This window comes from Dicentrarchus labrax, unplaced genomic scaffold (assembly GCF_905237075.1).
Source record: "Dicentrarchus labrax unplaced genomic scaffold, dlabrax2021, whole genome shotgun sequence".
In the NCBI taxonomy this organism is placed as follows: domain Eukaryota; kingdom Metazoa; phylum Chordata; class Actinopteri; family Moronidae; genus Dicentrarchus; species Dicentrarchus labrax.
This window is the reverse complement of record NW_026136713.1, coordinates 17339534-17353963: the sequence shown is the minus strand read 5'-3', so window position 1 is coordinate 17353963 and position 14430 is coordinate 17339534. Positions and strand designations below refer to the sequence as shown.

Here is a 14430-nt window from a genome sequence, read left to right as displayed (position 1 = left end):
AGCAGTGAAGTAGAAGGTCCCAAGTGACTGAATGAGAAGTATGTAGGAGAAATTACGGTGGCTGTGAAACTCGAACAACTCAAAAGACCTTGTGTAGAGCCAGTGTCTGTTCTGGGCTACTGTAGAAACATGGAGGTTGAACATGGCAGACTCCGTGGAAGACGACCTGCAGCCTCTGAAGACAAAAACGGCTCATTGTAAGGTAACAAAAACACAACAATTCCTATATTTAGGTAATTATACACTTGTTAAAACATACATTAATATTATGTCCCATGTCTGTCAATAGAAATGTTAAACACTGGACCTTTAAATACTGAACACTGGTAACATTGAGACAATGTGTTTTCTGCCTGATCTGTGCGACATCCATTTATTCTGTACCAGGCAGCTGATGGGCTGTGGCCAAAGCCTTCTGCATGTTTGACCATAAGTTAAAGTATTCAGATTATGGACAGTGGGAGTAGCTGCAGTCTACTTGTACTATATTGTAGTTTAATTGCTGTTACAAAGCCACAACATTTTTTTGTCATTTTGTGTATGGCACAATATTATTTACAAACTCAAAGAAAACACAACCTGTTTTTTTTTTTTTTTAAACATTGATCCCCCAAACTAAAAATGTTAATGCAGCATTTTACATCAGCTTTATTTAGACTAAATTTTTGACCACTTTTCACACTATGTTGATTCTTACCTGAAACTCCGGACACTTAAACATCTAAATAAAGTGACACCAGTCAATCAAGAGAGTTGATAAAATGAAACAATTCACAACCATTTTAAATATTGGCAGTCTTTATTTCAACAAGACTAAGAAATGTTGTTTAATATACATTTTCTCTTACAATTTAACATCTATCTCATCTTGTTTTTTCCATAACATTTAGGAGATACTCTGACAAGTAAAAATCTGGTGAACTGTTACGGCCTCTTTTAGAGACATCTAAAACGGCTGCTCTTTATTTACACACTTTTTTTATTTTTTTCAGTCACTCAGTCTCTCCTCAGAAAATGAGTCCTTTCTGTTCTTGTGGGCCAAAGGCTGATGAAAGGCTTTCAACACATGTCCAACTCAACTTTCAAGTCACTGGACTGAAGTTGTTCTGTGGATCAAATGAACAACATCCGGCTGCTGGACCAACTCCTGCCCGCCTGAAAATGTTGCTGCCCTGGCCCGCAAGCACAGACATTTACCATCATCACCCAAAACCTGACTCTCAGAAAATTGGGTCTCTTCACACTTGACACAATTCTTCCACATGACACGAACACATGCACAAGCCCTTGTAGAAATGTTGGTGGAACACAAAAAAATTAGGAGAACTGAACCGGTCACATGCAGAAGTAATGCCAAGTAAGCGTTTTAAATTAAGGCTTCAGTATTTTAAAGTGGGTTGTTTAGATGTTTCATCAAATCCTTTCAAAGTCAGATTCTTAATATTGATGTCCTTGTTGATTTGTTCCAAGTCTGTTAATTGGGAACATAACTTTTTTTTTGGAAGAAAATGTCATGCAAGCTTACAATCAACCTGTCAATTTCAGAGCCAAACAAAAGGCATCTTGACTACCAAGTGTCTAAACTGCAGCCAGTTGTTTCAGACCTGCAGGCAAATGTGAAACATGCAAATCCATTTTTCAGTTTTTTACAAAAATGCATATTTAAACCCCCCAAATCTGATCAATTTAATCCATCACTTTGAGAAATTTATTATTTTCACATATGTTTTGCATATCGAAACATTCTGAATACTGTATTTTGTTTAATCTATGTCAGTTCTAAAAGCATGTTTGCAGTGACATTAAAACACATGCATAAGTTACTGTACAAAGCTACATGAGGCAGCATCATTTTAGAAATGAAATGTCCAGGTAATGCAACTTAACAGACCTGATTATCAAATTAGAAGATACAGAAGATGGTAAAAATGTACTCAAACATCTTCCAGGGAATCTGAGCAGATAATAGATACAAATCATCAACATCCACATTCTTTTTTTTTTTTACCTCAAGAAGTTGCTAGTAATGTACCACGGTTAAAAAAAAAAAAAGATCAGGCACCATACATTGCATTAATTTTGGTAGCACTTGTGACAATACTTCAACATTCCACCTCAAGTTGACATGAGAACCATGAGGATAGGTAGATTAAATGGTTCAGGATGAGTCCATTTATACTGACAGAGGCCATTTAAGAGGTACAAGTGTGTATTGTGGGATGGGGGATGTGGGCAAAAAAAAAAAAAAAAAGATCCCCCAAAAACTGTGCACACTGACCAAAAAGTGCCCCCAATATCTGTGCACACTGTCCTCTTCCACCACCTAAAACTAGCAGTAAAATCCACTGTAGTACCTAATATATATCTTCATACCAAAAATAGCTAAAAATTACAACACCTCTTCAACATAAAACCCTGTATTAAAATAATCTTTCTTGATTTAATTTGATCAAAGCACTGTCTTTTGTTCCGCTTCTCTAGTTTAGTGTGAAATGCTCTGAACATACATGTTGCCACCTTTATCTTTTCAAACAAGTAAGACTGTATAGAGTCAGATCCTCTGTGCTGAACTGAGCTTACAGTACCAAAAAGGGCATTCAGGACTTGTCAGCTTTGCCTTCTTTAGGGGTAATGCCAGGGGAGTCCTTCCTCTTCCACGCCAGTTACCTTTCACCAGGATGCCAGCCACATATCTCAACTCTATCAGACACTTTCAAACTCAACATCACGAGATTGCATTGACAATGAGAGCATGCATGAGGTATGACCTTACTACTGAACTGTTTAAGCTGAGGAAATTAAATTAAAAATGTAAAAAGTTAGGTTGTGATAATGCTCTTAGCAGACATACAATATGCATGTTTGGGCTCGCAGAGTGCCCCAAAAAGCTCTTCTAAAGAATGATTCCATCTCCAGGTCAAACATAAATACCTGTGCTGTAACTTCTCTCACTGTATTTCTGAGAGATGAAAGATTTTTAAAGTCTCTCCAAAGCAAAGCAAACAAAAGCTCCAACTCTTCCTTAGTTTAGAGACAGCTAGCTTCATCCTATCTGACCGGCTGATGTATGTAAATGTATAAATGCAAAGACACCAACATTCACAGTATGCACATTCATAATGTGCAAAAAAAAAAAAAAAAACGATTGTTATAAACTGTTAATATTCATAACAACATTACATAATTTGTTGATCTCTGAATAATGTAAAGAAAGAACATCCTCAGAAATATGTCCCACCACAGGCACTCAATGTTCAACCAAATATCTCGCTTTTTGTTTAGTTGTCAGATGGCAATCATTGAAGAAGGCACAAAAATGAATTATGAGATTAAATTGCCAAAACAAGACAATTATATGTTTGTAATGCTGCAAGCAGAACCATAGTGTAGCTCCAAAAGAGCCATAAGGAGTAAAGGTTTATCTGGGGGAAAATGGGATAAAAGGTGGATTTCTTGGGAAGAAAATCATATTGCTGTACACTGATGTCCTTAAAAACATACAAACAAATAATTAAAAGTGAAGTTATTGTAATATTAAGAGTCTCCCCCCCCCAAATGGCGGACAGTCCAAGGTCCTGAAGGCAGTCTTTTTAAAGTCTCTCTGACAGTTTTCCCCTTCGCTCCGTCATTCCTGGTCGTTCTCTTCCTCTCCCTGCCCAGCCAGTTTTATCTCAAGTGGGGAGCAAGAAGGGCCAGAGCCAGCCCGCAGAGCGCCAGCGCCATGCTTCCCTGTGAGGCGACTGCAGCTGATGGACGCACCACCACTTGATTAACCCGGGGATTGCCGGTGTTCGGTGGAGTGGAGAAGTAGATGTCCCGATCTGTGTCGCAGGATGGTGAGTCGCAACCGCTGCCGCTCTCCTCTCCTCCACTGCCATCCTCATCTGGAAAGAAATGATACAATGGTCAGATGTATTCAACTTAGATGTTATGTCATAAAGAAAATCCTGAAGAAGGTTAACCATCCTCACCGTTATCAATGGAGATGTCATTGCCGCTGTGCGCAGCTTTGAGCCAGCTCGTCATTTCCTTCAAAGCTGCAATCTGACTGCGGATTACAATGTCTGGCTTTGTTATGTCCACTTCCACGTCAGGGTTTGACACCTGATTGGCCAGACCATTGCCCATGACAACTGACTCGTACCTATGTAGAGTGAGAGTCAATATTAGTAAGCATGTTGTGAGTATCTTACAATACTTCACAAACATTACAGTTTAGATCCTGTAAGTGTGTGTATCTTACCTGCTTTTTGCTGTTCCATTCCAGCACTCGTCCCCAGGTGCAATCCTCTCACCTGCACACACGGTCTCTGGCAATGTGGACCAGAACTTCTTTGCATGTTTCAACTTCTTCTTCACATCATTTGTCTGCATGAATAATACACAAAAACAAGTCAGACATGATAACATAAAGCAAAGCGAAAGTATTCTGTAGTAGTTCTTGGTCCTTACCAGTCGATCTAAACTGGTCCCTGCAGCGGTGGTGGGCCTGGCATCAGGACTGTAGGGACGGAAGCGGCCGGTAAAGCCTGTTTCCTTGAGAGAGCGTGCGGAACGGAAGGCCATGCTTGGTTTAGGCTGACCACATCCTTGGAAAACCTGCCAGAAATGAAGTGAAGCGAAGTTAATAGAACTGATTATCTTTATCTCTCGTCTTTCTTTTATAAATGCAGTAAAAAGATACTGACCTTCTGCGACACTTGCATGCTGTTCTCCTGCATGTTCATGATGGCCTCTGAAATCTTCACGTCGATGGGATCCATGACGGACTCAAAATTAAAGGGACCCTCAAGCCTCTCAGCTAGACTAAGCATGGCATCTGGAAACCAGAACATAAGAACATAACATTAAAAATGGCACAAATTGCACATTTCTTCAGTTAAGCTTGATGTTACAAAAGGTTGCCACTAGGGGGAAGTGTTAACCAGTGAGACTGAGCCCTCAGATTATGGCAGAGTAAAGCTGCAGCAGCGTGAGGAGGCAGCAGAAACCAGGCGACTCCACAGACAGTAGCAGTGTCAGCAGCCAGGGATAAACACATGTAATGGTTGGTATAGAAGCCGGGAAACATCTTTTGTCACATGATTGAGTCATGTAGACTCTGTAAATACAGGTGAGAACAGTGAACATATCCAACCCTGAATGTAATGAAACTGATCTGGATCTGTGTTTATACAACACAGGAGCTGCATTCATCCTGTGGGTCACAACATGTACAACTTGGACAACCCCTCCCTCTCGTACTTATACAAGATACTAAAGAATGAGGGATGTGTTAGTACATGTTTTTTTTTTTTTTTACAATAAACACTGTGTCCCTTTGTGAAACATGGTCTTGCTAAACTGAAGTGCAATAACCCAACTGAATACACTGGAAAAAATATCTCTCTCATCTAATCACCCCAGTTTCATCATGGCACCAATCCCATCATGTCACACTGGTTTCATGCCCACAAGGGTAAAGAGAGGTGAATATTTAGATAACGCTGAGTGGATTAGGTTAGATAAGAGCAAACTTTAATGATTCTTTGGTTAAACATGAACACTGCAGTGGCAACTTGGAGCTGTTCAAATATACTCAGTTTACAAATCAAACACTATTGTGGTTTAGCAGCTCAGGTTAGGTTAGTTTATTGGCTGCAGAAGGTGTCCTTTTTCACATCACGGTCACTTACCGAGGAAATTGTTCCATTCTGTGTCCAAGTCGGCTTGGTTGGCCAGACACCCACGCAGCACATTCAGACAGTAATTCTGGCAGGGTTTCAGGGCCACTTGGCCTGAGCAGTAGGGACAGTACAACATCTTCATGGCCGCTCGCACACAGCTGGGAGACGCGCTGACCTGGAGGCAGGGGGTAGTTAGGAGACTGTTATCATTGCACCACAGCAAAAACACTCGTCTAACACCACCATAGACACATACTTGGACTATGAAAAAGCATGACCATTAATTTTATAAGCAAAGTCCACAGAGCAGTATAATCTAATCACCGATGAATCACTCACTACAGTGTAAAAACATGCCATACCAGAACAGTCAAAGTGGTTTATGTTATCAGAGACACTGTAATGGACCCGCAGCCAGTTTTTTCCATATTGCAGATATGAAGTCAGAAACACAGAAGGGAGGGATGGACAGAGCTTTTGGGAAGAAAAAACCTTCTCAGTGTCTGGTAGACTGCCTTTTTTAGCAAAGATAAAAGCTCCACAAACACCTTTAAACTTACCGTGGAAACTCTGTTGACCACATCTGGCATGAGCGCCAGGCCGCGCACAAAGGTGCGTGCAGCAACGAAGGCACGTGTCAGTTGGATGCGGAGCTTGCGAGGCACATCGCCGAAGGGCTGCAGCTGGTCCGTGTGCCGGCTCACGCACTCCATGTAGGCATCGCTGAATTCGTACTGCACGTTGACCAGCCGGAACATCCTCTCCAGGAGGTCGGCCCAGAAGTCTGACAGCATGGAGTCCAGGTTGACAGCAGCGCTGCCAGACACGTAGTACCGAGTCAGGGCCTCGAAGAAGTTTTTAAACAGTTCTGCGTTCTGCACGTACATCATCCCATATGTTCGCACAAACATGTTGTTCAGAGAGACCTCTGCATTTTTCAAAAGCTCACGGAAAAACTCTGTGGAGAAAAGAAAGAGGAGGGGGATTAGTGTGATGACTAAATGTTGAGACTGCCAAAGAACCAGAACAAACAATCTTCCATTGTTCACATTTCATGTCCGTCTAAGGGGAGGGATTATATTAAAGATGTTACAAAGGAAATTGAATTCGTATGATAGATAACATATTGTTTGGGACATCTACAGAGACTGAGTGCTGATTTTATCTATCTTTAACTCAATAACTTCTGCTTATGATTTTACTTGTTTGGGAACAGCAAATTCACACTTTGTGGGTATCCCATTACAAAATATGAGGCTACACACAAGCACATTGTAAGGTTTTCATCAAGTTACTGAAATATACAGATTCCAGCATGACCACAGTGTATGTAAATAACTAAAGGATTGTTGTTGTCTGACAAAATGAACATTTCAAAACTGCAATATTACGACCACAAGGCTAGTGCATCTGAAGGTCCTGATACACCCTTGTTTTCTGACTCTATGCCTGTGCGGACGCCACCTTTTCAGATCAGATTGGTGGTCATTCCACTTCACCTGTGCCCATGTCCTGACATTTTGAGTATCTCAACAGAAACAGCTTAAGCATAAAATCTTGGATGAAAGGCAAAGGAATGTGTTATGGGAAGGGGGACGGTTGGAGAGGAGTGAAGCAGGAGGGGTGAAAGGTGGAGCCGGAGCATCTCTGTCAGGCTGAACGAGCGGCGCTGCTCCTTGCTCTGTAGACTTGCCATTCAGCAGAGACGTCTCTCCACATCAAGCCGCTTCAAACTGACCACCATCAATGGCATTTTTCTGTTGTCACATTCCATTCGCTTTCCTTTCTCTCAGCTTCTCTTGGACTGTCCTTCAGAGGCATTTTCAATAGGATTACTGAATAATGCGACCCCCTCCCCACTTCCCCTCCCGTATATGGACCTGTACCCCCCCCACCACCCCATCCAGCTTTGCATCTCCCTCCCTCCGCTGCTTTCACTTCATCAGTTCCTTCAGAGAGCTCTCTTCACTAGAGACAGGGAACAATGACCTACTTCATCCTGAGGAATGTCCATCACCCGCCCCCCCTCACCGCTTTCCCCCACCCCCAATAATCCAAGCCCCTTCTCCCACGGACACCTCCTCCTCGCCCCCCAACTTTCTTAATCTGAACAAAATGAGAATTCCTCAGACTCTCTAAAAAAAATGCTTCACCTTCAGTCTCGCGTGCATGCATGCATACACTCACCCCCTTTCACTCATCTTTCTCTTTTTACCCACTCTCTGTCTCCCCTTCACTGCCCCGTGCGCACAAAACTTCTGTCCCACTGCAGTTTCTCTGGGTGCCCTCTGCTTGGCTTTGAAATGTAAAGTTCCCATGCTCTCACAGAGGGAGTCACTAAACGCTCCCTGCCACCAGTACACACACAAATACACACACACACACACACACACACACACACACACACACACACACACACACACACACACACACACACACACACACACACACACACACACACACACACACACACACACACACACACACACACACACACACACACACACACACACACAGTCCCCAAGTAGCGCTGTCACTTCCACTTCAGACTGACACACTAAAAAGAAAAAATGAGGTAGGGGAGGGGTGATGGTGGCTTGGGGAGGGTTAAGTTGAGGGCTTTTTTAACTCCAAATCCCCACTGTGTCGCCAAGGATACCGGAAACACTGCAGCCCCTCCATTTACCTCCCCGCCATAATTGTCCCCCCCCAACACACACACACACATACAAAGCTAGGGGAGAGGGCACCAAGTTCCACGCTCCATTGACAGAGATTAAAACAAAAGGTCCACCCCCACCCCTGGAATGTCATAGTAGCCACAAGTTTAAAGTCAGTGAAAGGAGACGGAGGAGGTGAAGAGGAGGAGGAAGAGGCATGAAGCAGGAGAACAACCCTAAACTTCTCTATTTCCTTCCTACAGTTTATTAGTGCGGTAATGCCTATATGCTAAACAGATAAGCCTTGTAATGAGTTAGGACAAACCCACTGGTTATAAAGAGAGCGGCCTGTGCAGGGTGTGTGCGAGTGGTGGCAGCGGAGGGAGGTTGGGGGGGTTCTTTGGCCCAAGCCGAGGGTCTGAAGCATGAGCAGCATTACACAGGCATCTTGCATTGTCATTAAAAACAGTTTATGACACACAGCCGTCTGCCAACAGGCCGAGGAGCTGAGCACTCCCTCAGGATTTTTCCATTAAAAAATGCGCCTGTCGCTCAGCCAATGGTCTGACAGAATCTAGGTGAAAGGTTACACGGGAGAGAGTGTAAGCTGTAGCGAAATGTAAGGGAGAAGGACAACTTCTGCCTCTGTGAGTTGTCTGTCTTTTCCTTCTCCCTCCCCTCACCCTGTCATCATTTCCACATGTTGCAGTGAAGGCCCTAAATTATGAGCAATGATCTTAGGCCCAATCCATCACAGGAACAGAGGAGCTGACCAATCTCCTCCCACTCCTCCCCTCCTACTTCCTCCTCCAAGGAGCTTCCAACCTCCCCCCCCATCTCCCCCCACACCCCCACCCGTGTCCCTATAAACTCTGCTCCTCCCAATCCCAGCCCAGGCAGTAATTGCATCCTATTTGTGCCAATTAGTCCCTGCGCTTCTCCCTTTTCTTATGGGATAGGATTCTGTCCCTCCTGCTGTTGTACTTCAGTGCTTTGGATGGATGTCTCTTGTTGTGTGTGGAGACAAGGGGCCTTAATCCAAGTGCTTAAATCCCAGACATAGGCTTGCTCTGCTGGACGGGGTCAGTGAAACAGGACAGACAGGCTGAGGCCAGGACAAACACACAGTGAGGAGACACGGAGAGGGGAGAACTATTTCTGGCCCTGGTCTTAATTGGCCATGACTCGTAGCTCCAGGCGCATGATGAGAGCCTGCCTAATCACATACACCACTTCCTGAGTTTGTTAGTGTGAGTGTATGTTGTTGCGTCTGTTTTCATGTACAGCTGCAGCTGTGTTTATGCACATATGCACCCCTCTTCTCCTGAGCAGTTAGATGACATTAACATTGTCGGCCGTCCTCTTCAGTAACAGTAAAAACAATGATAAGCACTTCCTGTGCCAGTCTCAACCAAACGGGAAGTGCCTCCTTCTGGGTGTCTCGATGTGACAACGAGAAATAATAGGACAGCAACCTGAGCCTGTCACCGTATCCAGTGAGAGAGACGGTCTAATGGCCCGGCTGGAAGAGAGCACAGCAGGCCTTTGTAAAGAGATCCCACATCTAACAGCTCAGAGACAGCAGCAACTTGCCTACAGTGATGAGGAGGGGGCACAAAAGGGGAGTGAAGGTGAATGAAGTGCAGGGAAGAGTTTCACTGTCAGTTTGAGGGCTGCCCCCTCTTGGTCAAATAGATGACCCTACAGTTGTTCAGTCCATTTTTAAATGATTAGTCTGTTGTAATGTTTTTAAAAACATTTTAAGTTGGATCTTAGAATAAAAACCTGTCTAGTAGAAATATGACTAATATGATACAATAGAATACAATAATATATCATTCTTTGTTGTTTGGTGGTGTGATATGATGTATGACATGAGGGAAACACAGACTTCTCTTTTAAAAAACTCTCAGCTGAAGCCACAGAGAAGTTTTGACAGCAGATGTTTTACAGTTACGCAAAACAAAAGAGGAAATTGTGCTATTTTCCTCAGATGTTTAACAATGGTACAGGAACACATCCATCACTAAATTTGCAGATTATAAATACTTAACCACATGTAGCCCCAATAGACCAAATGCAAAGCAGCTCCAAGAAGTTTCACCTTTATTCAACCACAAATTCATTTCTCCTTTTCTTTCTTATTGTGACAAGCACTTTTATGTTCTCACAAGAAAAAGAAATAAATAAAAGCACCAGCTATGGCTGATGTAGGGTGCAGAGTAAGGAAAGGTTGAGTTGTCAGATTTTGTCTTTACACCAACAATTTCATTAAGAAATCTTGCAAAACTTCCAAATGTCATAGTTTAGTTAATTAGTCTCAAATCATTATCTACAGAGATTTTGGGACACTGTGATATATAATTAGACTTCAAGGCAACCTGACATGTAGAGGTGCAATGATTATTCAATTAATCGATGGAAATCAATTAGCAAAAAGTTCATAATCAAATTACCATTAATTTATGTAATTTTTAAAGCATAAAACACCCCAAACACTGGTTTCTAGTTCTAGTTTTCTTTGCATCTTCTATGACAATAAACTGAATATCTTTGGATGCAAGACATCCGAAAACATCACCACGGGCTCTTGGAACTTGTGGCAGGCACTTTTCCCAATTGGGCTTTATTTTAAAAGATCCAACACTGGCACGTAAAAATAATTAGCAGATTAACTGACTGAGAGAATAATTAGTTGTAGCCGTCACAGAAAAGCACCAACTGAGTTGTGTAAGAAAGCAGCAAAGACATGAGAAGATGCATACAGTGAAACATGAGCAACAGCTCATTGTACATAGCAGAGAGAGATGGAAAGAGAAAGAAGGGTCTGTGGGGCAAAGAGAGGGTTTTTTGGGAGAGTGAGGCATGAGATGGGGACAAAGGGCAGTAAGAGAGGAGAAAAAGAGGGGCGGGACGGCTCGAGCAGCCACTGCATTCCGACACGTCACATTCCTGTTCACATCTGGCTGCAATACACACGCTCCCTATTACTGACTATCCCTCACTCTCTTTCACAGACACATAAGATCTGAAGGTCTTTGACCCGCATATGCACAGGCACGCATGTGTACACACAAATGCATCAAAACAGGCATGTAACCACCCCGAACAAGCCAAACTCAAATATGTTAAAAAATGTTTTTAAATCCAACGTGTTCTTACTTTTCTATCTATCTGATTGAGAAAATTCTTATCTTATCTCATCAAATTTCTTTCCTGCAGAGCTGCGGTGGTAGCACGGTTGGGTGGATGAAGGTATTCAGAGCTGCCCCACTTCCTTGGTGACTCAGCACTGTTGCATGTTCCCATGCACTCCCAAGGAAACCTGATCCCAATATTTACAGGCATACACACATGTGTGCACACACAGAGGAACAGGAAGTACAGAGAAGACTAAATCTGAGGATGTGTGTGGTCCGTCTGGAAGCGTGCATGTGTCTCTGGAGGGCAGGGAAGCGGGTAGTGGGGGACGATGAGGCAGGGAGCTGAGACATTGAGAGACAGGTGGACGAGCCAACGGACACAGACTGACTGTCTCCGCTCCGGGCAGTGCACTAGCAGGTGGGAGCGTCCGTCAAAAATCATGCAACACAAGTGCTGCTTTAGGGACGCTAGCCAGCAACACAATGTAGCCTGAACAGTGGCTGCTGTGCGTGTGTGTGTTTGTTGGTGTAAGTGTGTTTGCTTACTGTCAAAGTGGTCGTGCCTCTGTTTGAAGGTGGATTGTAGGTTGGTGCTAAGCTTGGAGACGGGAGCTTTGATCTCCGTGTGGCTCTGCTGGCTCAGCTTCTCCTCCATCTCCACCGTGCAGCAGGAGAAACCCTGCGGACACACTTTCAAGGGGGCTCCTGGAAAAGACGAGGAGAATACACCGTTCAACAACATGTGATCCAGGAAACTGTCATAACGAATCAAATCAATGCAAAACACCTCCCATCGGTTATGTTAGAATAGAAAAATAAGACCAGACAAAGTTCAGAACACAACGACCGGCCTCTAAAAGTGATGATTACATTTAAATAACCATTCACAATCTGTACATCTATAGAGTGGCTTTGTTAATGTCTGTGCAGTTACACACATATACATCCACCATTAACCCAATTTCTTGCTTTTGTCTGGGATGAAACCATTCAAAGTAACAACTTCACCCCTCACCAAATCAACCTGCACCTTGGCTGTGAAAACCCCCTTAACTGCACTTAAGTGGATTAATTGCGACACTCAGCCCAGAGCAGTCTTTAGCCGGCCACTTTATAAAGCCTTGCTCTTATCCTGGCACTTCCCTGTCCTGATTGATAGTTCAGTGCTGTAGTTTTCTCTGAGTGCGATGTCCTTCTAAAACACAGACTTTTAAGAGGAGAGGATTAGCTCTTCCCCCCACTTTGACTCCACCCTAACCCTAACCCTTTGACACATAGATGCAGATAAATCTAAAAAGGGCTTTTTTTCCCTCCATCATTTTGGCTTTGCCTCCATATACAGCAGCATTTTAAAAATGCAAGAAAGCCACAGTCTTCTGTCTGTTGTATCACCAAGCACCTTTCTGAAATGCATATGTATGATTTCCATGTGATCTCAGGCATCTGACAGTCATGTGATACATTTTTGAATGGATGATGCTCTCTTTGTTAATGCTGGCTCTGTAAACAAACACTTTAAAACCAGCAGAAAGCCACTTGCTGGAAACAGTGAAAAGCTGCTTAGATTAAGTGGCCCTCACATGGCAATCGGGAGAGATGTGAAGTGTTTTTGTGTGTTGGAAGATATGTTCTGAAAATGCTTGTGCAGACAGACATTTCTCTCAGACAGATCTCCGCTAGGGTGGACACGGCTTTTTACTCGGTTTTCCAAATCAAAACCATTACTCAAAAGCTAAATACTGTCTTTGATAAAACAGCAACTGCCAACTTTCTCAAAAGTGAGTTAAACGTCAAATTAAAAGGAGGGTCAGGGGAGGACGAATGCAAAGTCGCAGCTGCAATAATGTTTTGTTTTAAACGTAGCTGTCGGAATTTGGGAGAACACAGGGATCCTTTCACTGCATCCAGGCACCAACGGCCTGTTTAGTTTTCCCCACCAGGCCGTGCTCACTGACTCGAGGACTGTGTGCATGCACAGGTTACTGCTACTTACATGGACTGGAGCTTTAATATTACCTGTGATGTTTTCCAGCAATCATTAAAAGACTCATTAAAACACCCACAGAATAAATTTCAGCCTAAAGAGACAATGCTGACTCCAGGTTTACCCTGCGTGGTTCTTTTATATTAAACCTAGAAATGTGTCAGTGTTTCATTTAAAGCTACAGGAAAATCTAATTGTGAACAGGTGTTAACTGGGTCTTGTGACTTATCTAACTGTTATCAATAAAGGCATTTCTTCCCTGCAGTTCCTTTAATTTCACTGTATTTGCTTCACAACAGTTGTAATAAAAAATAAAAAAAATACCATAAAAGTAACTTCCTCCAAGTAACAACAGAAGACTGCAAAAAAGTATGAAGCATATAAAGGATCTAAATGGCAAACCTTGTTATGCTATTTAATGGTAGATAGACAGATACTTTATTTATCCTGAGGGAAATTCAAGAAACAACACGACACGCACGGAGCTACTGGATAAGCGTCCTGCTCGTGCCAGTGCCGGAAGTATAAGATGACTTCCTCGCTTTTATTCCTGCTTTGTTAGCATGTGAGGCATGAACAAATGTTGTATTTTGTTGCCTATTACAGGGTTCATACAGCCTTTTAAAAGCAACATTTTAAAGCATTTTCAAGGTACCTAAACCAAATATTCCCAGACTCTCAGAGCCTTAATTGACACATCTAAATGGTTACTATAAATACATTTAATAAAAGTTTACAGAATCCCTTTATACCCACAGCAATCAATGTCACTGTGTTTATTTTACCAGCTCTTCATATTAACTGTGATTGTATGTTTACTTGCTCATTTCCAGGGTAAGGGATCAACAGAGGACTTATCTAGCTATGAATGACAAGTGAACAGACCACGAGACAACCAAGTAATAAGACAACAGGATGGTTTCATTTCAAATATTTAAATATTTTTGGTTTGTACAAAAGGTTTGTGTGGATGAAAC

At 42.7% G+C, this 14430-nt stretch overlaps 1 protein-coding gene across 2 annotated transcripts in view; it reads right to left on the bottom strand.

Moving 5' to 3' along the window:
* Positions 1-780: 780 nt before the first annotated feature.
* The window catches only part of gpc4 (glypican 4), a 32154-nt gene continuing 18504 nt past the window's right edge, over positions 781-14430 (bottom strand). Inside the window, exons 2-9 of one of the 2 annotated variants that reach the window (XM_051419241.1) lie at positions 12016-12174; positions 6227-6624; positions 5676-5841; positions 4689-4819; positions 4453-4599; positions 4244-4368; positions 3972-4144; positions 781-3884 (exon numbers count right to left, since the gene is read on the bottom strand). In XM_051419241.1, coding sequence (XP_051275201.1) covers positions 3667-3884; positions 3972-4144; positions 4244-4368; positions 4453-4599; positions 4689-4819; positions 5676-5841; positions 6227-6624; positions 12016-12174 — 1517 coding nt within the window. In that variant the 3' untranslated portion in view covers positions 781-3666. Of the gene's footprint in view, positions 3885-3971; positions 4145-4243; positions 4600-4688; positions 4820-5675; positions 5842-6226; positions 6625-12015; positions 12175-14430 lie in introns of both variants that reach the window. The other variant, XM_051419239.1, reaches the window with a different exon arrangement.